This window comes from Zootermopsis nevadensis, unplaced genomic scaffold (genome assembly GCF_977971745.1).
Source record: "Zootermopsis nevadensis isolate Lab colony 2312 unplaced genomic scaffold, Znev_1.0 Znev_ptg000027l, whole genome shotgun sequence".
NCBI classification, from domain to species: Eukaryota; Metazoa; Arthropoda; class Insecta; order Blattodea; family Termopsidae; genus Zootermopsis; species Zootermopsis nevadensis.
In genome coordinates, this window is record NW_028259159.1 from 5,803,727 (window position 1) to 5,829,523 (window position 25,797).

The window sequence follows — 25,797 nt, forward strand, 5'->3', positions numbered from 1 at the left end:
ACACGTCAGAGAATACAGACACACAGCTGATGGCCTCTAATAAAAAAAAAAAACATTCCAACCGTGAAACTGCTACAGTACTGCACTAGCGAAACAAAGCTAACAGCAAGAACTCGAAAGAAAAAAAAACGAAAGGAGAGCAGACAACAAGTAGGAAAGATAAAGGCGGAAACAAAGAAAGGTGAAGAAAGACAGAATGTTGGAAATATGTGTGTCCAGTTAACCCTTTGAAGCCGAAGATCGTCTGAATATTATTTATGAATTCAGTCCGTACCGCGAAGAAAACACTACACCTCACCATTACGAAAATCAGCTGGTTAACCCTTTGAAGCCGAAGCTCGTCTGAATATTATTTACGAATCCAGACCGTACCGCGAAGAAAACACTTCACTTAACCATTAGAAGTCGAATCAGGCGTTACCACATAAGATTTAACAAAAGAACATCCCGGTCAAAGCCTTAACGATTGAGAGGGATCTGAGGGGTACATGAAAACTAAAGTATGGCTTCAAGCTTCAAGGGGTTAATAACACACCACCCTGTTATTTGTGGCGATACGACATCAGATTTAATGACAATTTGGTGTAAGTTTATTAGATAATGTGGCTGATATTACAGGATTGATGAAGTGTGGCAAACACCGAAATTTTGACTGCAGCATTTAAAGTTTTAATATTATGAATAGTCTCACTGCACTAATTGCACAAAAAGACGTACTGCTGGGAAGGAAACTGACAAACACTTAATTTGTTGTCATGGAAGCCGTCGCTTCGGTACACTGAAGATCTGTGACATAACTTACTCCACAGATCCGAGTCCTTTCTGAGAAGCTAACAGTCGCTCAGCCGCTCAAGAAATTCCCCAACATTTCATGGAACCCGAAGATTCATTACCATGTTCACAACAGCCCGCCACTAATCCTTATCCCGAGCCAGATGAATCCATTCCGTACCACCCCATCCGATTTCTCCAAGATCCATTTTAATATTATCCTCACGCCTACGTTTAGATCTTCCTAGTGGCCCCATTCCTTCTTGTTTGCCCACCAAAACCCTGTATGCACTCCTCTTCTCTCCCATGCGTTCTAGATGTCCTGCCCATCTCACCCTCTTTGGTTTGATCAGTTCAATAATATTTGGTGAGGACAAAATATTTTAATATTGAGCGTATTAGAACGGACACAAACAGAGAAAGGAAAAAGAATAATCCTAAAACACGCAATCGAAAACTGTCCGGTGTGAACTAGAGGCACATGAAAACAGATGTGATGTTGTGGTGGTGTGAACTCCGCTTTGTGGTATTCTAACCAGAGCGGCGCCATGTTTTAAGCGAAACATATGGCGGCACAAGGTGCAAAATGCTGAGGGGGGAGACGAGTGTTTACAGGGATTTCAATTATCCCCCAAGTTTTGTTGGCGCCAGAGTTGAAACATTAAAACAAACACAAGCACAGACATTTCGTGTGCGATAAGAAGCATTGCCAACCTAGTTTAAATTACACTAAATCAATGTAGATTCCAGGAAAATGTGTCATATTAGGATTTCCCTGAAGGCGCTCGATATGAAATGATAAATACGTTTTGTTTGATAAAGTTGCAAATTGCGCGCGATTTCTCTTAGGAAGTAACCTCTCCGCGAAAACACTCTCGTATTTGTGACAAGCCTCAATTGTTTTGGTTTCGCACACGTTTTGGAGCGAAACTTCCACACGAATAATGTAACACGCTTTTGAGTTGCCATTTACCGCGAACGTCACATCAGATTGTAACAAATCACATCTAACGGCCGTCTCTGCTTTTCAAAACAAGGGGTCGGCTGGAAACCTTCTCGCACATAAGTGGACTCCACCCATGGAACATTCCAACAAGATATCTTCAGACACGCATCATTTATAGAACGCAGAGTGACCAAGACGTATGAAAATCCGGTCCTCCAAGGTGTCTCATGCTTCGACGTCAGAACTACAAACCTGGTTCTCTATTACGAGGACATGACCGAAAGCGTAGACCTAGTACACACAGGCTATTTAACGACACTTTTCAACGTTGAGTTCAATGATCATGAATACTGAGTGACTGAAATCTAGAAGACGGCTGTCATGGAAATGTCCAGAAATTTTATCAGTACAGACTGAATAAAACCGCGGGAACCCTCAATCATGTGCATGGAGTCCGACGACAATTGTCACCAAACACATTCGAGCTCAGAGGAAGCTGATAAATGTAATCACAAGATATATGTGTTGTATGAAGCTTTCACGATGACGAAGTATAAAAAGTTATTTGTAAGGCTACCAGCCGTGTTAAGGTGGTTTAACGAAGAAAACACAAGTGTTACAGTACTCTGAGGACGAGGACGAAGATGATTCTGGGAACATTGGTGTTTTCTTTATTAAGCCACCTTAACACGGCTAGTAGCCTGAGAAGAACTTTTCACAAGGTACATGTTTGACGCTAGGTTCGTCACTTAAGGCTACGGAAGGAGACATCCTGGAAGCTGGAAAATATGTTGGAAAAATGCTATTTGAAAACCAAGAGACACTAAAAACGGAGATAGATTGAGATTCTGGGACACCTTAAAGTAGTTTGAAGTTCTCGTCACAAATCTACTTGGAAGGAATGCGTAGAACCGACTACCTGAATCCTCAGCTTTTAAGATTCGTGTTGTACAGATTCTTTGAGACGTAAAGGAACAGTATAAGGTCAGAGGTTAAAATACCCTCTCACTCAGTGTTCTTAATTAAACGTTACGAAAAGTGGGTTCTGCATGATCTGTAACATTAACGATTAGCCCACTGGAATGATCACATCCGGGTTCCACGGTCTGTCTTGACTCGCGTGTCAGTAACATAGCAGCTCGGGGGGCCACGTGGAGCGAAGTGTCCAACTAGAGAAGCTGATGGCTGCTCATTTGGTAAAGAAATGTATTGTTTGAGGAGGATGAATGTTCACTACCGTGTTCACAAGAGCACGCCAGTGGACCCTATCCGAAGCCATATGAATCCAGTCTACACATATCCAATTTCAAAATAAAATAAACAGGTAGTTAATTTTTGAGACTTAATCGACCTTCTTCGCGGTTTTGTCCGGAACTGCCTACTAAAGGCGGTCAAATTCTCATCTATCAGGTTTATGTGGCTCAGTTGCGTGAGGTGGTCTGAAAAAAAGGATACTTTTCGGCATGGGAACTATTACGTTGAGTTTAGCAAGGCAACTTTTTTGTTACTCTCATGTTACTAAGAGAAGTTTCACGAGAAAAGGCGAAGCTGGGAATACATGGTTCTTTTACGAAGCCGTACCAAATACTGACGTTATTTAACGCACTTTTAAACGGTATATAATTCAGTTATGCCTATATACATGACTGATCACAAACAGTTCTGAAGAGATTCTGTCTAAGATTCGAAGTTCTCAAGGCGGTGAAGATGACGACGTTTGGGTTGTAACGCCTTGTAGACTCGTGGATAGATGCCGAAGTTTCTAAGAAACTCATTTCAACCCTGAAGATGGAGACAAGAAATTTCTTCGAAACATTGACATCTACCTAACTATCAAAGCGGCGTTACAGCCCAGAAGACCAACATCGTCAACATTAAATCGTGTGCATAAATCAGACTGCTCGCTTACGACATTCTTCTCCGGCCCTCTCTTTGAAATTTCTTGTGCTCCGTACTTTTAACGGGCAAATTAAAACATTCCGGTATATTGTGTCACCTCTTGAATTACAATAAGGTACCCGGGGGGGGGGGGGGAGGGGGTTCTTTGAGGAGCTGTGACACACTTCCGGCCATCTTGCGAAGGGGTGGTTAACTTGTTGGTCCCCGGGGGGGGGGGGGGCTGTTTCCGTTATTACCAGTCACATGTCGGCGGTTACTTTCTGAAGGACGAAGGTTTAAAAGACAGCTGCCGGTTGCCTTAGAAAGGCGAAGGGCAATGCAGAAAGCACAGTTCTGGCCAAGAAAACGCAACCTAACCTAATAGACAAGATTGTTATGTGCCTGCAGGCAAGACCGTCTTGCGTAATCAAACACCGCATAACAGCTGGCTCAATAAGCGATTGATACAGACTAAGTATTAAGAGAACGGCCCTTTTTTGACTTATTTGTGGTTTATTTAATGACGGTGCCAGTAACTCATCGAATGACAGGCTTATTAATGAATAATTACCTATTAAGGATACGGAAGGAAATTGTCGTGGCTTGGTACTATCTCGGAACGCGCCTGAAGAAGATAAAGGGACTTCTGGCCAAAGATTTGAACCCAAGACCTATCTGAAAATTAAGCAGGATGCCATTTCACCGAAAAACTTGAGTGTCCCGCAAAAGGGAAAGATGCTGTGTGTCTGAGAACAAGATGCTGGGAAGAATATTAAAACCCAAGGGACGAGAATAATTACCCCAGATGAGAAAATTGCATTATCATGATGAGCGTCATTATTCGTACTCTTCATAAATCATTAACAGGGGCATGAAACCAAGGAAAATGGCGGGAAGGTTCATACACACGCATAGAGGAGACAAAGAAGTGCAAAGAATTATGGTTGAAGAGCCTGAATGCAAGAGACAATTTGGGATATTTACATATAAATAAAAGGATAATATTAAAACGGACCTTAAATAAACATAGCGTGAGGTCCAGTGGCTGACTTCTGTGAACACGATAATTAGCCACTGTTCGGGTAACTTCTTGACTAGCCGAGCAACTATAAGCTTCCCGTGAATGGGGCGATGTATACGTCGTGGTCTGTACGTGAATTCTAATTGCTGTTGCTAAACATTTGGACGCATTTGGTCGCGTGGCTCCTGGCTGCAGCTGCCCAGACACACGTGGGCCCCACATCACTGGGTGCACGAGGGGAACAACTCCTTCTGTCAGATGGCTGGTCGCCTGACAACGTCCCAGTTTCCAGGAAACAAGTTTAACGATATTTATTTCTTGGATAATTTACGAACTAGCAGACTTTTCTTTAGGTACCGGATTTGTATAGCTTGATGTCCATTGCTGTGCTCACAAGAGCCCGACATCAGTCCCTAACCTGAACCAAATGAGTCCAGCTCACACCATCAAACCATATTTTCCTAAGATCCATTTTAAAATTGTCACCCCATCCATGCCTATGTCTTCGGAATGGACTCTTCTTTTTAAGGTTTCCGACCAAACCTTTGTACACATTTCTCACATGCATCACGACGCTGGTGTAAAATATTAACCAAATTAAAACGAAACGAGAACTTACATTTTACCCATATTTTCTTAATCACCATAAAGGAAAACACATCAACGAGAAATTGTAATCTTGGTACGACCTACATTTTGCGTCATGCAATAATATTCTGTATGACAAGCTAATATTTAAAAAAAAAAGGTAAGTTTACATTTACGCTTTTCATTCTAAGCACCAAAATTTAAGTCCCAACAGTGTCAAAATTTAATCACACTGAACCTATTACCTTTGAGTGTCATAAAACGTGCGGGCGGACGGACAAACCTTCCGAATTTGAGACGTTTTCGTCATACATATTTCTTGGCGACGAGCGAATTTCCAGAAAGTTTACCGACGTCTTACGTAGGAGCTTGTTCCTAGAATCGTAACGCCTAAATACGCGTTCCTGCTTCGAAATAAATATTCGAATGCCCTGTAACACGTCATCTTGTGCCACTTTTGCACAGCAGCATTGTTAATGGCCGTGTCACTCAGCCAGATGTTGAGGGTGGATTTGTTAAGTAGCACAAGGGGGTGTTTTGTTGCGGGGGTGTGCTGCACACCAGCTGCTCTTCTCCCCCCCCCCCCCACGAAAACCAGCGCTACTTAAGGGAGGAGCGGTAGTAGCTCAGCTGCTCAAGACACTCCCCACATTTTACCTAACCCCAGAAATGTTCCAGAAGTCCTTGCATTGATCCCTGTCCTGTTTCTTTAAAATCATTACATTCAAAGTCAAAACTAAGAAATTCGGGGAACAGTTTCAAGTTTGCATCTTAGCTACTAAGAAGGAACAGAGAGGTTAAAGATTAATCGGATAACAGGAACTAGGATAAAGTTATGGGGGAGAAGTAAGACTTAAGAAGTATTTCCGGAGGGGGAAAACGCATCTCATAATCACAAGGTTCCCAGACAATGCCCGCTCGTCCTTCTGATAAGGACAAACTGAGTCTAAAGACGTTTCTTTGGCGAGTAGTAACATCTTACGTCAAACACAGTAAAATTGTTATTTCATAATTAATGAATTTTGAAACTATAATTTGGAAAGTTATGTGGCTTAGTGGGCTCCACAAAACGAGGGGGTAAGTTTCGATTAATTTAAATAGGGAGGGCTGCATGAGAAGCATGCAGTGGCAACTTTGAACTTGGGAACCATCTCAGCATTTGCTTGAAGACAGAGGAAAACCAAGGAAAACCTGTGTCGAGATGGCCGGTCGCAGGACCTTCCGGATGCACACCGACTACTAACCAGCACTCAGTCAGTTTGGCAAACAAAACGGAACGGCAACCCCCTGAGTTTCCTCTAACATGTGCTTCGTGGGCTTTATTGATAACATTTCAAGAACACAATTTCAATGTTCGTCATCAATACGGAGATTTGCTCACTTTCAACAAAATGGATATGAGAAGGTAACAGTTTAAGCCACTTTGGCTACCCCTGGGTCACATGGGCGCCTGCTGGAGACCGGACCGCACAGAGAACACGTGCTACGGATATGTTTGAAATCACAGACGCAGCTGTGCCGCCCCGAACTCTCTGAGGCATCTGCTGTCATATTCGACAGTCGGGTCCTTACTAAAAGCATTCAACTTCTTCAGAGACAGAGCAATGATTGCTCAAGACAGGACAGGACCTTTAAACATCTGGGTTTGCTTTCCTGCACTTTAAATCCATTCTTACCACAATGACAAAATTTAAACACAGTATAATATTAAAAAATTCAAATTTTGAAGGCGCTAATATGACGTTCGTTCGAAGATGTAAGCCCCACCATCGTGTTTAAATGGTATTCGCAATGCGGAGCAACGTGAGGAAAGGTCAGGTCAGGTCACGTGACCTGGGTGGAGCTGCGCCTGTCACATGTTCTCGGACTGGAAAATGTCAGAGAGAATGCCTCCCTTCACGTTAATGGCTGGCGGCCGACTTTATCTGCAAGAGTAGCTACTGTGCTGCTGTTTTGTCGTGTCAATGCAAACTCAGAGTGCCTAGTTTATTTATTCGAACCCACCTAATATGTACTGAAGTGATGTGTGTATCGTGCAAGGAATACAAGTGAAATAATCGAGTGCTGTGGTTATAGTGCCTCTCCCTAAATATCTCTTCTCTTCTCAGACATATCAGTAAAGCCCTCCCCACCACTCAGTCCATATTCTCCACATACGCAACCCAGAGGTCATGACTAAAAATTCGTAATGTTCAATATCATAAGGGTTTTTTTTCTCCCTGCGAGCTGACGAAAATCGGTTGCTGCCAAAGTATGGTACCAGCATATCCCAGAATTTACCTAACATAAGGAGGAAAAATCATCGTAAATATTATGTGCGTAATCAAAAACTCGGTCACTGTATATGCTATAAACAATTTTGATTAAAGCAATAGATGGCAGACAGGTTATAAAAGTAGACAGCTGACGACGTCTACTACTTGGCGCAGTAAGGAGCCCCACGTAACCCTTTAATATGGAGTCGGGTGGGAACAGAGCAGCCACCGACGTGGTGAGCCCGATGGGAATCCAACTCCGGACGTGCAGCCCATAGCCAGTCACCGGGAATGCTAAAATTCATGTCAGTCACGTTAACTTTTAGTAAGGGAGTGGAGTCACAGACAGTGAAGAAAAGATTATATCTTGCTAAACATGAAGTACTGTAATAACCGAGTTATTGTTCACACCGTTCTGGGTCAGTGCAGGGTCAGTGCATCCACGTAACCATGACAACACTACCTGATCAAGAGGCCTGAACTCCAGACGTGATCAAAGCGTCTGTGAAGTGACCAGCAAATATTCCATTAACGGTCTCTATGACAACCGCTGGCTGCACTGATTCACTTTCATCCTACTTTTTATGGTAGGTTATAGTATCATCTCGTCCTCGCTTGAGAAATTCTTAAAGAAATTTGACAGATTTTTATGAAACTCTGAACATCATCGGCTATTAATGCATTCGGTTTTATTTCTGTTCTGAATACTTAGCTCTGGAAAATTTTGGTATGGAAGTGGCGCTTTTGTCTCAAAAGTTTTTTTGTTTAAAACAACATGGCGGCTGAGCGAAATCTATATTTAGCCTTCTATTTGATGACAGTCACTAATGAACTACTAAAGGTGTGTATGACACTTTTTCAGAATCATAACTACAAATTATCGTATTATATCAACAACTATAAATGAATATAAGGAGAGAAATATTTGGCAGTACATCAGCAAAGTTTAATGAAATTAGTCGGAATATGTGTTAGATGAAATTATGCATCGAAATGAATCACTAAATTACTCTTTAATTGTTTTTCAACTTTAATATTATCATACAGACAAACATTTGAACGTCTTAAGTTCTTCCCAGAACCTGCTACTTTTGGCGTGGCTGTAGTCAGCTTTAGCCTGTGCTTCATAAAATATTCCTATTATAATTTCTGCACCGAATGACAAATGACGTACTACACATGACAAACCTAGGCTTTACAATAATGTATTTGCATACGCGGTGAATAAACATCTACGCTTACGAGGTACGCAATGTAAACTAGGCATTCGAGAAATGTGTATAGGCTACTCTAGTGCCCTTCTGACAGTTTCCTGAGGTTATTAGTTTCAAAGCGTTCGTTTGGAGACAATGAATACCACATTCGAAGACACAGAGGTAAATTTAAAATTAAAATTAAGTGTATAGTACAATAAATATTTGGGCCAGAAATATATAAGATTTAAAATTGCTTGTAAGTAATATTACTATGTGTAGATCTGCCTGTGTTACCAAGACAACGCACTGTAAAGCAAGTAGAATGTCCTTACGTAACTTAAGAATTGAAGTATAGACACTGTATTCTTATTAGAGCAGACAGAAATTTACATTTAAAATATTCGCTTTCAAATGCGCTCAAACTGACCTTGCATTATATACAAAACGCCATGTCATTATTAACGAGACCAACAATACTATCACATGTGCCTCGTAGACTATTACATGCAATTTGAATGCATAAATAATACAACAGAATGTGAATACTAATGTTGCGCTAGAAACAGAGACATAGTTGCTTAATGGAAAACTGACACAACTTACATCTCCGAATATGCGTGTAGCTGGAATTTTCAAGTACGTGTGTGTAGTTATCTTGGCAACTAACCGACCAATCACCATCCATCTCAGTAACTCAGAAAATGAACTAAACTAAGTCCACAGCAAAGTCATTTCTAGAGAATTTCACATTTATTTTAGGATTCAAGAAAATTATATCCTGCATTTAACTGAATGTCCACAGACGTCACCATAAGAGCTAGCCATTGCATCGTTTGTTATTCCCACACGCCCCACACGCCCCACATACTCCTTTTATCTTCCTTCTTAATAATTACAAGATAAATTTGAAAAAAAACTGCCATTGAGTGAACAAGAAATTATGTTATGATATACTTTATCTCCTATTTGGATACCTGTCATCTCTGAAGAAATCCAAGTTGGGCATCGAGTTTCGAGTTAAAATTCATGTGTATTTATTCCCACCTTTTGTGAGTTTTTGTTTTTTTGGCTTTATCGTGTTTAATGAATTTTGATTTCTACATACTATTCTTTTACGTCCCACGGATGGATGGTGTGGTTATGCCTTTTTATTCTGGGACTTTCACTTTTTTAATTTGTCCGGAGATAGGGATTAGCTCTATCTAGTGGGCCCAACTGTGTAGGAACCTGAAGACGGAGATAGAGTCCCATCTCCGAAACGTCGTTTTTTACGTTTTATATTTACTAGACGATGGATAATATCCAAGAAAATTTTTATTCAATCTAACAAACGTGTTTCATTTTTAAAGATGTATTGTTACATAGCCCGCTTTTAAATTCAGTTAAAACTTTTACGTGACAGTGAATTGTGAAATAATAGCAAAATTTTAATAATCTGTAATTATAATACAGAACATGCTGCACCCTTTCAGACTACAAATGAACTAATTATTCATTTGTGACCCAATAATAACATCAAAGGGTGAAAGAGGGCTCCTAACAAAAGGACAAGGAACGACGTGAAGAAATCATTTACGCAAATCGAAACTCTTCATTGTCAATCGACTTTGCGCATTGTCTTCCAAGGAGTATCTTCCCTTCAAAATTTTTCACTAAAATATTATATTAATTTCTCGTCTCCCCAATGCATGCTACATGCCTGCCTCATCTAATTTTCCTTATCATCATAACATAATCTGGTGTCGAATCACCAAGTACTTTTAGGGGTTGTAAAATCAAGAAAGGGTAAGACTGATTGAGGATGTCGTTGGGGTACGGAACGCAAGAAATATACGTGCAGGTGAGACATCATGGAGAGGGACTAATTGAGATATCGACAATGATTTATGGAGACAGAAGACAGAGATCTTCGGGGAGACACTGCCGTCAAAGCTTCAAATCCTACTTTGTGGACGCAGGATCGCGTCCGGTGGGAGGCTTTTGTGAAGACGGTGTTGAACCTTTGAAAGCTTTAATCAGAGTCTGAGAAAATCCGATCTACACAGCGTAAATGTGCGTTGTGGTGTAACTACAGAGTTAAATACGCATGCGTAATTTTGCTTTAGATTCAAGCCACCATTAATTATAACGGCGCCTTATCAATTCTATACGTTACAAGACGTCGAATGGAGGAATCAGTGGGAAATATGAACAGGAAAGGATATGGAAGGACACGTCAATGCCCTATTTTGGCCCCCTATCACAACACATATGGTGGAAAATGAGAAATCTCGGTGGGTAAAGCCGGGTAGTGAGTCTCAGGTTTACAGTGTTTTGGTGTGGAGGATTCCACTGTTGTGCTGCATGGTATAAAGAGAGGGTCACGATCACGACTGTGAAGTCGCCAGCAGTGCAGCCAACAAAACAAGACGTGCGAGAGTTTCAGATCCTTGAATAATTGCTCAGATGGTCGTGAAATTCCCAGTTTCTATGGAACCCTGAGGTTCTTTGCCGTGTTAAAAAACAGAACATCACAGGACCCAGTCGTGATCCACTTGTAACCAATCGCCCTATTTCTCTAAGATATATTTCAACAATGCCATCCGATCTACTACTTGGTCTCCCAAGTTTTCTATTTCCTACTTACATCCATACCTAACAACGCATCGCTTGGGGCTTCGTATTCACTGAAAAATCAGTAGTTGACCCCACATTACACAATTATTGCATACGCTAACCTCATTTTAAAATCTAGAAAATGATCACCGTCACAACAAAAGCCCTAATTTGGATTTTACTTAGGGCCAGTACACACTATCACAAACTTTCCGGACATCCATTTTAATATTATATGCTTTTATACATTTGAAATTCTAATGCAGGGAAATAAATACGCATACAATTTTAGTTTAAAAAAAAACTTGAAGGGAAGGTTCCACTTGAGAGACCAAGGAGCAGATGGAAAGATATTATTAAACTGGATCTTTCAAACATGTGAGGGTGTAAACTGGATTCAAACGGGCTTTTGTTAACAAGGTTAATGCACGTAAGGGTTCCATATATATAAAGCAGAAGATTTCTTCAGTGACCGAGGGACAGATATCTTTTCTAGAACGTTTCAAATTAGTTTGAATATTATTCTCTCATCTACACCAAAGTCCCTCCAGTTCTTGCAGTGGTGTACTGCCCAGGGACTTTGTTGAATCTTGTCTTCTGACAGTGCGTTACGTGATACGGAGGCAAAGTAAGTAGGCAGGAACACTTAGCATCTCATCAAAAACTTTGAAATGTTCCACGATTCAGTGGACCGTTTATTATTCTAATACACGAAGCTGTGTACACACCTATTTCACTGAATCGAAATGTCTCTTTTACAAACTTTGTCAGGTACGAATTTTTCGTGCGAGTTATTTTGGATAAAATCGATTCAGAACAGTTCTGCTAACTAACTAGATGGCTTACCGAACCCGAAGGTTCATCACCGAATTAACCAAAGTCCTCCACCGGACCCTGTCCTGGGCCAACAAAATCCAGTCTCCTTCAACTCCTATCTCCCATAGATCCCGCCTGAGATTATCCTCCCATCTACGTCTAGGTTTCCCCAGGGGTCTCTTCCCCTCAGGCTTCCCAAATAGTGGACCCAACCAACCAGATGGCTTAGGGAAACCGAAGGTTCATCACAGAATTAACCAAAGCCCTCCACCAGACCCTGTCCTGGGCCAACAAAATCCAGTCTCCTTCAACTCCTGTCTCCCATAGATCCCGCCTGAGATTATCCTCCCACCTACGTCTAGGTTTCCCCAGGGGTCTCTTCCCCTCAGGCTTCCCAAATAGTGGACCCAACCAACCAGATGGCTTAGGGAAACCGAATGTTCATCACCGAATTAACCAAAGCCCTCCACCAGACTCTGTCCTGGGCCACAAAATCCAGTCTCCTTCAACTCCTATCTCCCATAGATCCCGCCTGAGATTATCCTCCCATCTACGTCTAGGTCTCCCCAGCGGTCTCTTCCCCTCAGGCTTCCCAACCAATACCCGGTGCACACCTCTTGCCCCATCCATGCGCGCTACATGTCCCGCCCATCTTATTCTTCTCGACTTAATCACCCTGACAATACTGGGGGAGGAGTACAGATTTTTAAGTTCGTCATTACGCAGTTTTCTCCAGGCCCCATCGTCTTCTCTCCTAGGCCCAAATATCCTCCTCAACACCCTATTTTTGCTGCAGAGGTTAAAGCGGCCGGTACATCCCAAAACTAAAATTTCCCTGCGGTTTTTAGTTTGTAATTCTAATGTCAATTGTCATCAAATCCGTCTTCGGTTTCGGAGGTTGGGCACAACTAACCAACGCGCATTCATCTTATCCATTTCGTGCAAATCACGCATAAGAAAACGGTTCAGGTACCGTGGCGCTTCGAGCTATCGCCACATTTAACATGCCTCATGGAATACCGAGTTCTTGGACCGTACAGCTCGACTGGCATGGTAATGCTCCAGTATACTCAATGTATTGCAGGTCGTGGGGTCGACGCCCTGCGGGGTCCTTGACAGGCGGTTCGTTTCTCCCCTGCTCTTCCGAATGACCTTCCAAAACTCATCTTCCGCGTTGTTCGATCACGTGATTCACAGCGCGTCTTTTGTTTCACATTCTTCACGCCTAATACCGGGTAAATCGGGGTTGGCACGCGCAAAGAAATGCCCCTCAGTTTACAGAAATATCACATCTAGTAGTTTTTTTTACCGGAGTCTAAATTCTTAGTATGGCTGACTAAAAAATTATTCTCAATTCAGAGTTACAGTCTGTGTTCTTCCCTGAAGAATGCCTTTCTAGAGAATATTATATAACCAGTTTTTTACTTTAAACTTCATCCATGAACCGTTAAAGTTTCCTAAAATTCCTTCAGAAATCGCAACAGATCGGGAATAGCTGAAATCTAACAAATTCAACAGAACAGGTAAATATTACTGTCTTCTGGGACATTGCATCGTGTAGACAAATACAAATTTACCGACGTTTCGGACGAGCTTACTACCTCAATCATCGACCTGATGACAGAGGTAGCAAAAACATCTGAAACGTCGATAAACTTGTACCAGCATCCCAGATGACAGTCATCTTTATACTCGCCGCCGTGAGAACCTGAAATCTTACCCTTTCTACCCTACGACAAAGGCAGATCTATCCTTCGAGAAGATATGTTTGTAAACAATTTTAAAAACTCTCAACAGACAACGGATAAATTCTAAAATAAATAAATTAGTCTTAGTTCGTGTTTTGGAGAAATGATGATTACAAATTCTCCTCTTCTCACGTCACGTGACAGTGATTCATTACGAAATTAGACAGCAAATAAGAGCGATAAATCCCTTGCGTTTAACACGGTGTCGGTGCGTCATTGCGTAGCCGAAGTAAAAGTTCCTCAACTCAAAACTGAGATTAGAACACAGCTCAGCACAGCGGCGCAGGACACACGAGACAATAGTGCAAAAAGGGGCTCAGAACCGTGCCTGCTGGATGGCAAGGCCCTTCGCAGACCCGCTGTATCTGCAGGCTCCATTTGCTCGCCCTTACCCTAAATCAGAGATTCACAAAGGGCGACCCGCGGGCCACATCCGGCCTCAGACCACTTGTAACCAAGCGCATTTATACCTTTTCTTCTTTTCCTTTGGAGTATTTGAAAGGAATCCTGAAAAAATCTCGTCTGCTGAGTTACGTACGAGTGCCATCGATGCTACAGACTTTAATTTAAGTTTCCGAGTTTAAAAAAATGTTACTGGTGTAAGCATTTTTCTTCGGAAATCCTGAATGAGAGACGGTTTGCGGACACACAGCAATTGGTGGAATGACGACACATAAATTTTTCTCAGAAACCTGCGAGGATATTAGATGTTTACTAGATTTCACAATGATAAAACATGGAGGGCTCACACTTCCGTGATAAAAAAAAAAACCACGGAAATTCTCGACCGTTTGAGCAACTCTCAAACTTCTGTTCAGTGCCTTGTGATTTAGAGTTGATACGATGTTTATCGGTTTATTTAATGACGATTTTGATCTACAGATTCATATAGCAATAGTGGACAGGATGTTTAATGAATTCGTAAAGTGTGCAGAAGGATTTGGATGAGAGGGAGGTAATGAAGGAAACCACAATAACCCACGGTCAGGATGACCGACCACTGGGTTGATAATGACGTACTTTGACACCCGAATATGAAGCAGGAAGTTAAAACACCCCACACAACCTTCGGTCCCACGGGTTAGGCCTGTATATTACTGATATCATAATATTCCCTTATTGCATTCAACATCCCGTCCTCTGCGTATGCCGACCGACGTTTCGTACTGAGTCTGCGTTGATGTGGTCCATTTCTATGTTCTCTACGCACGCCACAGCACACGCGGAAAGGCCTGATCTCCATCACGTGTTTTCCCATAATTCGTCCACTCGCTGAAACTATTAAAAGCCGTTACTTTTATGTTATTGTTCACGTGTCACAGAAGCATTTAATGAAAAAGGGACACATGGGAGTACAAGACACTTACTAACAGGTGAAGCATTAGTCGCTTTGTAGCAATAGCGCATTTTATTTACAGTCAATGTAAATAAGGCTCGGCCGCTTGTTTCCATTTTACACCCAATTTATCGTTGTCAATGCAGTTTGATAGAGCGACTCTAAATATACAACCATCTACGCTATTGACAGCCTCTGCTTGGAAAATAATCCCGAAAGAACTTGTGTCATTTTTGTACAGAGTTTGTAATGTCTATACTAAAAGTAGTTCACCTCCAAATGTCACGATTGGTTAAGAATATGCAGTCTCTTTACCAATTAAAACGGATTCATATGTTATTTTGAGCTCAAGTATGAGAACAGTGTATGAAGGTCGTCAATCAGAAACATATAGGTCGTTCACTGTCACACTTAACATAACGTAATCTTCAATTCCGTTCCGTCTCACAATTTTCCCGCATTACTGAGTTGCAGTCCATAAAAATAGCAAAGAAGTGATTTATAAATTATGATAATCTCTTGTCCATGTCCCTACATATTTCATTTTGCATCCGATTTCATCGAAACATTCATAAACACGTCCAAGAACATTTCTGATTAAAATAAAATTTTTCTCCGTCCTCTGTTTTGTATGGTTGCCGGAGTAGGAAACGAAAACATCGCAAATGTTAGAAAACACTTTGATAAGGGAAACGCTTAAAATTGTTTAGATTTAGCATAAACATTGTCTCTCTTGAGCGAACGTTCTCAACAAGGGAAATGATCTAGCTTCGTTATCTGTCTTTTTATATTCTTTAAAGTTTTACAATTATGTTAGTGTTCCCTAGGTGGATTATTTGTTTTTATTTATATTCCTTCATTTATTTTACTCTGTGTTAATATTGTTTCTATTTTGGGTTTGCCTGTACTTGGCAGTTATATTTAATACTGTACATGTATAAGTTTAGTTAATCCGTTTGTGTAATATTATCCATTATTATTTCACTATTATTGTATGTATTATCAGTGTTTGCCTGTTATTGGCTTCTTGCTGTTGGCAAACACGTAAATAAATTAATTGAATTGAATTGAATATTACACACAGATAAAATTTGTATTTTTTTATTTTTACTTGTCAACAGTGTTGCAAACTGTGGGGCGTAAGAAAGCAAACGTCTTCTCTTAAATCCTGACATTCGTCAATGTCAAATTAACAGCTGCAAGAAACAAGTCTGTGTGAACCGAGTCTTGGTATTTTTTGGACCAAATACTACATACGATGACATGACCAATACTCACACAATATTTCTATGATTTAAATCGATGCTATTTAGCCTAAGCTACCGACAGCATTGTATAATAAAAAATAAATACTAACTAACTAACTAGATGGCTTACCGAACCCGAAGGTTCATCACCGAATTAACCAAAGCCCTCCACCGGACCCTGTCCTGGGCCAACAAAATCCAGTTTCCTTCAACTCCTATCTCCCATAGATCCCGCCTGAGATTATCCTCCCATCTACGTCTAGGTCTCCCCAGCGGTCTCTTCCCTTCAGGTTTCCCAACCAGTACCCGGTGCACACCTCTTGTCCCATCCATGCGCGCTACATGTCCCGCCCATCTCACTCTTCTCGACTTAATCACCCTCACAATACTGGGGGAGCAGTACAGATTTTTAAGCTCGTCATTGTGCAGTTTTCTCCACGCCCCATCGTCTTCCCTCTTAGGCCCAAATATCCTCCTCAACACCCGATTCTCAAACACCTGCAATCTGTGTTCCTCCCTCTGAGTGAGAGACCATGTTTCGCACCCATACAAAACAACAGGCAATATTATTGTTTTGTATACTTTAATTTTCAGGTTCTTAGAAATCAGACGGGAAGACAAAATATTTTGGACTGAGAAGTAGCAAGCATTTCCGGAATTTAGTCTCCTCCTAACTTCCTCACAAGTATCATTTTGATTTGTTATTGTTGTTCCCAAATATTTGAACTTTGTAACCCTTTCAAAGGATTTATTAGCCACCCTAAGATAATTTTGCCCGCCTGTCTTCTGATGACGAGATACTAACATGTACTTAGTTTTTTCTGAATTTACTTCCAGCCCCACTTGTCTACCAGCCTCTAGTAAAACTTCTGCGTTCCTCTTTATTGTATTTATATCGTCCCCCAATAAATTAACATCATCAGCATATGGCAATAGCTGATGTGTCCCGTTCAATTGCAAACCCTCCTGCCTACCTTGGACCTTCCTGATGGCGTATTCTAGCGCAAAGTTAAAGAGCAAGGGAGACAAAGCATCTCCTTGTTTTAGACCGTTCTTGATGAGGAATGTCTCAGATACATATTTACCTACTCGAATTTAAATAAATACTTTAAATATGACCGTCGTAATAAATTCACGAAGGATAAGTTTGGCAGGGCATTCACCGCACGGACGTTGCGAACATTCGGATTTCTTGACAAAATTCATCTAACTCGACAATGGATTTTTCCAAACTAAATTTCTTCTCTGCCCATTTCTGAAAAAAAAAACCTTCCCTTATTTTGGACGTTATATAGCGGTCAACATGACAAGATGATACATACCATACTTAAACATTTAACCGAATCAGGGCCAAGAACATGGAGGTTATGAATAAAACAGATCTTAGGAGAACAGATTGACAAGAATAGTTTAAAACTGGCTCAGAATCGTGTCTGTAGACGAGATTTGGTATCAGCAATGTTCCACAGTCCAGGCTGAACTGCTTAGCAGAGATTTAAATAGACGTCTAGCACGACTCTTCACTGGAGACAGCTAAAGTTTGCAACAAGTAATCTATGGTCTGGCACGTTTAATATTTCGAGTCTCAAGACACGAATGGTGTTAAGGAATTACTACGCAAGTTAACGCATCCAATGATATTTACGTTTCCGATCAGGTTTCTTACTCTTAGTAAAATGTGAGCCAGCAATCACGAGACTCCATCCCATGGAATTGTGTGAATGGCATTCTTTCCAGACGCTGCGCGGCGCCACGTCTGAGCCATTCGAGCCTGGTTTCTTGCTATGCAACAGCGAACACCCGGAAGCATTATCCCGTCAACTACTCGTTCCGTTTCACCCGTGACACAAGACTTTAACTTAAGAAGTCTGCTTTTAAGTTGTCTCTTTCATTCTGCACCTAGTTATTTTTCATTTTTAATTTCCTTTCTCCTTCTTCGATCAACTTCGTTTCTCTAAGTTTTTTCTTTGCTACATCGGCACTCCTCCATTTCATTCCTTATTCCTTTTCAACATTACCCTATTCATCCTTCTCTTACACTATGGCATCATCATCATCATCTTCGTCTTCTTCCTTACGTTCTTATTGTCTTCACTTTCTTATCCAGCATTTTCTTGTTCATTACTTTTCTGAGCTTAAGTTTCACTGGTATCTTGGTCACCTCTAACCATACACGTTTTCTACAGGCCTAACCTACCCAGAGAAGGGACAGAGCACTGGACCAGTCTATTATAAAGCAACAAAAACAGAACGCGGACGAAACATCTCTCTCTCGAACCCAGGCTGCCTAGACGTTTCAGACACCTTAGCAATCGAAAATGGCATTAAAACGTAAACACACTGAGTGGCATTACTAAGACATTAATAAAACCGAACGTCACACAAAAATCTCTCTCTCTCTCTCTCTCTGCTTGAAGCATAAGAAATTAAATAAGGAATATTCTTATTCCATAGTTACGACTGTGATAATGATTTTCTGAACGTTTTATGTACTCGGTAATGGTTGATTTAGTTTATTATTTATTTAGTGTTCTGTCTGACGACAGGTCCATATGAACAGGATCCTTCCATCCTTTTCTCGGACTGGGACCTGTTCATATACGTTCTTGGCAGATGATCCAGAAGTGGTTTGCCATTGCCTTCTTCTGTGTGAATGGAGTAATTGTTGGGATGCCACGGAGGAAAACTCCGTGTTGCCTAGACCACGGCCTTGCCCAACACAAGTTATAAATTCGGGCACCGCTGGGAATCGAAACCGAGACACCAGGATTACAAGGCCAGCGTTCTAACCGCTAGATCACCGTGGCTAATGGTTGATTTATGATTTATATATGTTTAACATTTCGTACAGCAGGAAAATGTTACCTGCTACAGAGGAAAACGCTCACGGAAATGAGTAAAGTTTAGGAAGAAACTGACAGCATGCTCACGTTGAAGTCTGGAGAAGGAAATTTGACATGGACACCAGAGCAGCAGAAGTGAGATTTGTAAGGAGTGCAGAAGGAAAAAAAGTAAAACGGAGTAAACACGAAACGAATAATTAGCGAGAACGCAAAGTTAAACACCTTGAAAGACAAGTCATCAAATAATAATAATGGTTTTTTTTGGGACACAATTATAACAAACGAAGAAAGTTTAGATAAATAAGATTAAGTTGAGTTACCTGTATTGAGATAGGAACTACAGATTTCACACGGAAAAAAGGAGGAACATCGGAAGAAAAGTGAACCTACACGTAACTCGAATCCCATTTGGTATTAACAGAAAAAAAAACCTAGCAGAACGTTTTATGTGTTTAAACATAAGTCAAATATGAGATGTGCCGAAAATAACTGCGATGTATCGAATCGCCACAGATCTTTTGGACATTTTTCGGTATACAAAAATCCAATCTTTCTTTTTTATCAGTTCGTCTTCCTTGGGTTCAGAGACCAAGCGTGAATGGGAACGCAGTTATCGAGGAACATGAATGTAACACTGTTTTTTTTCCATATTAGTGAAGCATTTCTAAATTTCATTCAGAACGTACACGGTTTGAATCCAGGCCGGGTCCCCACTTATTTTGTAGACTGCGTGTTTTCCTGAGTCTTTCAAAGCAAACTTCGAACTGAAGGACGCCTTGACAAAGTCCTCATTCACAATTCATAATCATCATTTTTTTTCCAAGCCGATTAACATGAGTAACTGAAGCAGCAAACATGGCAACTGCAATGGAACTACTAGTGCAATCTATCGGGGATTTAGTCAACGAAAAGACACGCTAGAATACAAGTGCCACGAGATGTCTCCATCTTCAGGGTTGAAAATAGAGTTGAAAGAAGAATATACTGACAGAATCTACGTTAACTACGCTCACTTTAAATTCATTAATATCTTAAAAAAATTGTTTCCGTGAAGAACTCCACGTGTTTCCAAGAACTCGCCATTTGATCGCACCCTCAGGCAGATGAAGCCAGATCATCCCCTTGTAACATGTTTAATATCCACTTTTACATCATTCGTCAATACACGCCCTGAATTACAACTTACGTCTTCCATTCAGGTTTCTGGATCAAAATTTTGTATATTTTATGATCTCAGGGTAGTGGAGACGATCTTTCAAGTTGTGACCTCGTTTGTACGTGTATGGAGACAGGCCTACCAAGATTTAGGGCGAAAACTACCACATCTTCGGGGCTTACTATAGAGACAGTATATTTTCGAAAACGTAGGTACCTCCTACAATCTCTACGAACCATCAACTTGTAAAGTCTAGTGGAAACTTTAGGTAGCATGTTCTTGAAAAATCAATGGTTCTGCTTTTCTCTCACAAAGCGTATTTGTTGATTTCATGTGATTCTCAGAGTAAACAGCGAGTTGTTTCCTTAAACATCGTTAACTGATTTATCTTTGCGGCAGTGGAGTGAATTCATGAATATTAATTCGACGAGCTTCGACTTCAAAGGCTTAACGTACTATAATTTAAGCGATTTGGACATCCTGTCCGTTGATCATGCTAATCTCAGCAGGTGGAACTGTGAACACACATCCCATTAGCCTCAGTATTCACTTAGGGCGAGTCTAGTTTGAACCCATCAAGCTGTGATTGTAAGTTCGCGTGACTTTTAAGCCCTAATTTTGCCTTCATTTTTTTAGTGACAGGGAGGAGCATTCCTGCACACTGAATCATACGATTTCGGCCAGTTCGCTTCGATGTGCACCACCTGTCACACATATGAGCATTTCAAAGGTACGGATATCGTCATTTATACATTATTTATCGATATTGTAAATGCGTCATATTGTGATTATAAGTATTAAAAATATATTAAAAATTTTGTTGCCGTCAATCACAAATATAATATTGTTAAAAGATTAAAACATCAATTAACGTTCCCCTTCGAGTACTCGATTACATAGCCATCAACAGGTGTTATGTAGTTAAAACTTATTACTGAAATATTGAATTTTATTGTTTTTTATAATTTATATTCTTCATTTTCTGATGATGTTCTTCTTGTTCTTTATATATTTCTTCGTTGCGTTGTATTATCAACAGGTCACTGTTATTAGGTTTGTATTTTGTATTTTGTAGTGTCGTCAATATTTTATGTAGGACCAAGAAGTAATATCGTAATCGTATATAGTAGAATCGGTAACCAGCCACGATACATTACAGTCCAATACATCTCCGATCTCTTATATACGATTACGATATTACTTCTTGGTCCTACATAAAATATTGACGACACTACAAAATACAAACCTAATAACAGTGACCTGTTGATAATACAACGCAACGAAGAAATATATAAAGAACAAGAAGAACATCATCAGAAAATGAAGAATATAAATTATAAAAAACAATAAAATTCAATATTTCAGTAATAAGTTTTAACTACATAACACCTGTTGATGGCTATGTAATCGAGTACTCGAAGGGGAACGTTAATTGATGTTTTAATCTTTTAACAATATTATATTTGTGATTGACGGAAATAAAATTTTTAATATATTTTAATATTATTTATCGAGTATCAAAGAATAATCTTCTTATAAGTTTATTTATTAATTAGTTTCTTAGTAGTGTCCCTTCCTGCGTGTCTTATGGAAATTATTCTCCACCCTGCAGACCATTCATATTTTGGATATTTACGTACTTTAAATTTACTTCCAGTACCTGTAAACGAATTCGTAAAGAATTACAGCGCGCCTTTATAAATAAAGTCAACTTGCATAAAAACACAAACACCCGACCCGATAAAACGTATCCAACACCCTTCATCACAACTAACCCCTTGGGCATTGGGGAGATGAGAAATCAGTATAGAGTTTTGCGTTGTAAACTCTTAAGAGACGACAGCATTCGGAAAACCTCGACACAGATGGTAGGATAATATTAAATGGATTTCAGGGGTGGTGGTATGAATTGGTGTAATCTGGCTCGGATAGCCTTAATAACGCGCTGCTGTAAGCAAGCTAATTAACCTCCGAGTTCCAGAGTACGGTAAATTTCTTGAAGAGCTGAGCAACTGCCAGCTTCTCAAGAACAAATCTTAGTCAATGGTATTATTTAAGAGTTATAGCAACATGCCTTGTTATGAATTCCAGATGGCGTCTCTCCCCGTGAAGAAATTTCTTCATCTGGTGTTAATAGGGATGTTAATTGTCATCGGTCCTGCGAGAGGACGCGTCCTTCTGACTGAGGAACAGAACCACATGGCTTTGTGCGTAGAGGCGATCGCCCAAAAGTATTTTTCCGATGGACGATCCCTTCTGTTCTCCGTGCCCAGAGACGTACGTGAGGTCACCGGACGCCCCCGGGTTCAACTTTCGTACGGCGATGACCTTGATCTGGTGAACTCGGTGCTGCAAAAAATAAACGAGAACATGAGTTGCCCAGTGCAGTTTCCCTCAGACGCCGAGGTAACAATGACAGCCGAGACGAATTACAACTACATCATTTTCATCTGGCGAGAACAGGAACACGAGAACGTCATAGATTGTCTTCGAAGACAACTGGACACGCTGAGTGACAGCGAGATTCAGCAATGGAATCCGCGAGGGAGATTCGTTGTCGTGGTAACTGATCACAACAGCGGTACTCCCCGGTCCCTTGCTCATGAAATATATGAAACGATGTGGGAGGAACACAGTATCTTCGACAATGTTGTTATAATATCAAATTCTGAAAGAAATCACCTCCAGAAACAAATGAGAAACCTGTCTTCGGAAGGGGCGATATTTGATTTGTTCTCTGGATTCCCATATCAAAGAGGAAACTGCGGTAAAGTGAATGAAGTTACTCTGATGGATCAATGCATTGTTCAAAGCAACGTCACATTTCCTAGCAGAGCGAATCTGTTCCCTCCAAAAATACCTAAAGATTTCCAGAACTGCGTCATCAGAGTAGCGACCATTGGAATCGAGCCCTTTGTGATTCTGAATAAAAACCACACGCGAAAAGATGGCACCACCGAGTACGACGTCCGTGGTTTCTCGGTCGAGTTCTTCCTCCTCTCGGCAAGGAAAATGAACATGACCGTCGTGTTCCTTCCACCTGTGTTAGAAATTACTTTTCAGGGTGGCTGGACCGTAATGGAGAACCTGGTTGGCGGTTCGGCTGAAGTCATCGTCGGCTTAGTTCCAATGCTTCCAATAATCATAACACCAGATTCTGAGCCGTCAATACCTTACATACATGGCACGATAAAATGGTTAGTTCCTTGTCCACAAGCTATGCCAAGGGTTGAGAAAATCATTACCATGTTCGATGCATCTGTCTGGTTGGCAATAACACTTTGTTTTGTTTTGACGTCAGTAGTGTTTTGGTGTTTGGCAAGCATTTCAGACAGCTTGGCCATGAAGGAGTCTAACACATTACAGACAATCACCAGCTGTATGTACAGTACTTGGGCAATTTTCGTCGGGATATCTGTTACAGAGATGCCTAAAACTTGGAAAACCAGGGTTTTCTTCGTCTTTTATGTGTGTTACTGTTTTGCTATTAACACAGTTTTCCAAGCTTTTTTCGTATCATATCTTGTCGAGCCAGGGTACGAAGATAGGATAGAGACGTTTGATGAACTCGTGGAGTCAAACGTATCCTACGGATTCAACTCGGCCATGGAGACGGGAATATTGACTACGGATTACACCGAACAGATTAAGTTGTTTGCGTCACGACGTATAGACTGCAGTGATATGGAGAACTGCATAAAGCGAATACTACAAGATCACGATATCGCTACTATAGCTGTCCCTACGTATGCCAAATACGTGGCAAATAAATTCGGGACTGAAGGTAAAACGGATGCTCCTTGTACCCTAGACGAGAACCTGATTGACGGAAGCATCGTCGTTCTGTTGCGCAGAGGAAGTCCAATACTGAACCAACTCAACAAATTCATCAGGCTAAGCCAGGAAGGAGGACTCGTGGATAGATACTGGGCAGAATTAAATTCTGACGCACTTCTGAAGAGGATACCGGAATCTGACAAAGACGGCAGCACCGGATACTTCGTATTCTCAGTTTCTCACACTGGACCAGCATTTGCTCTGCTTCTTTGCGGCCATGCGCTCAGCCTTCTCGTCTGCCTTGCCGAATGCGTTTACAGGCGCATCAAACAACGCTGGAGCAAGGAAAACACAGGGCGACGGCGGTCGTCGAACTTGCAATAAAAACCCTTGAAGTCTGAACGCGGGTTTTGGATTTGTCCACAATGGAAAGAATATAACATTTTGTAACAAGTTGCTTTTTTACAGAGTGGGGTTGTCAGCCCCACGTCCAACCCCCAACCTGGAGGACCAGACCTCTGTATTTACAGCCCCCGGAGGTAGGGTGGCCCAGCTATACCCCCAGGCACTGGGCAGATCGGGTACCTCGGGGGTACCAGTCCCCCGTATCCACTGATGTCGGTCCCTGAGGGGGGATATATATAGGTATGCAAATACCTACATTCTATTTATCATAAATTTACGAAACAAGACTGGTGAGATAATTTTTAATTAATTATCCATTTAAATTAATGTACTAAACTCAGTGTGTATGTGTGCTTGTTTCAAATGTAGGGCACATTCTTCGTGTTGTGATTAATCAACTGCACCAGCTATTGAGTAGAACACAAGCTTGAAGGATCTTATTAAACACACTTACCTGTCCTGAACAATAAATGTTTCTGAAACGATAAACATTTCACATTTATTCTTGAAAGGGGAAGAGGGCCCATACAAAGGTCTTTACCAGCACACACGGACCTTGCTGATGATGGGGGCATAGGTAATTTCTACTAGACTACATGGTGCAACAACCCAGAATAAAGCCATCTTCAAGGAGACTTCTATACTTAGCGACCTATATTTACAACACACAAAATATATAATATGAACGCGAAATTACGGTATACAAAATTCGTGTCAACACATTGCTACAGTGACTCAGCATGGAAATGTCGTAAATAATTCAACGTTTTTTTTAATTGACGAAATCCAACGAGTTTATTGTAATATTTTGTAAGGCGTATCTACTGAATATTAAAACAGATTACCCAGAAACATTTATATCAGATACAACAGGCTAATAAGCGTAACCCTGTCAAATGACTGCTTTATAAGCACGTAGTAAGTGCCAGGATACGGCGTGTTACATATCCGATATCGAAATTCCCCACGTGCGTGACAACACTGCCATGATCCAATCGATCACCATGAAATTGTACTTTGACATGCAAGGTCAGGATAATTTGTCCCTGTACTGTTCTATTAACCCTCTGACGCCCAGCGGTAAACATGTGTCCAATCTCCTTTAACAATCTGTAACTCTTCATTTTGTATTAATAGACTTCATAAGATTCTCAAAGTAAACAGCGATCATTTCCTTAAACAGCGTTAACCAGTCGATCTTTGTAATGGTGAAGTGTTG

General features: G+C 40.9%; 2 protein-coding genes across 2 annotated transcripts in view; one reads left to right on the forward strand and one right to left on the reverse strand.

Moving 5' to 3' along the window:
* LOC110839673 (uncharacterized) overlaps window positions 1–22,594 on the reverse strand; it is a 178,096-nt gene extending 155,502 nt beyond the window's left edge. The window contains exon 1 of the mRNA XM_087356503.1: window positions 22,471–22,594. The gene's annotated coding sequence lies outside the window, so the exon portion shown is untranslated. The remainder of the gene's footprint in view (window positions 1–22,470) is intronic.
* On the forward strand, window positions 8,734–25,247 carry LOC110839005 (uncharacterized). The gene is made up of 3 exons (XM_087356504.1): window positions 8,734–8,835; window positions 21,033–21,126; window positions 22,488–25,247. The coding sequence occupies exons 2-3, from the start codon at window positions 21,112–21,114 to the stop codon at window positions 24,555–24,557; spliced, it is 2,085 nt and encodes a 694-aa protein (XP_087212630.1). The 5' UTR covers window positions 8,734–8,835; window positions 21,033–21,111; the 3' UTR covers window positions 24,558–25,247.
* The last annotated feature ends 550 nt before the right edge of the window (window positions 25,248–25,797 follow it).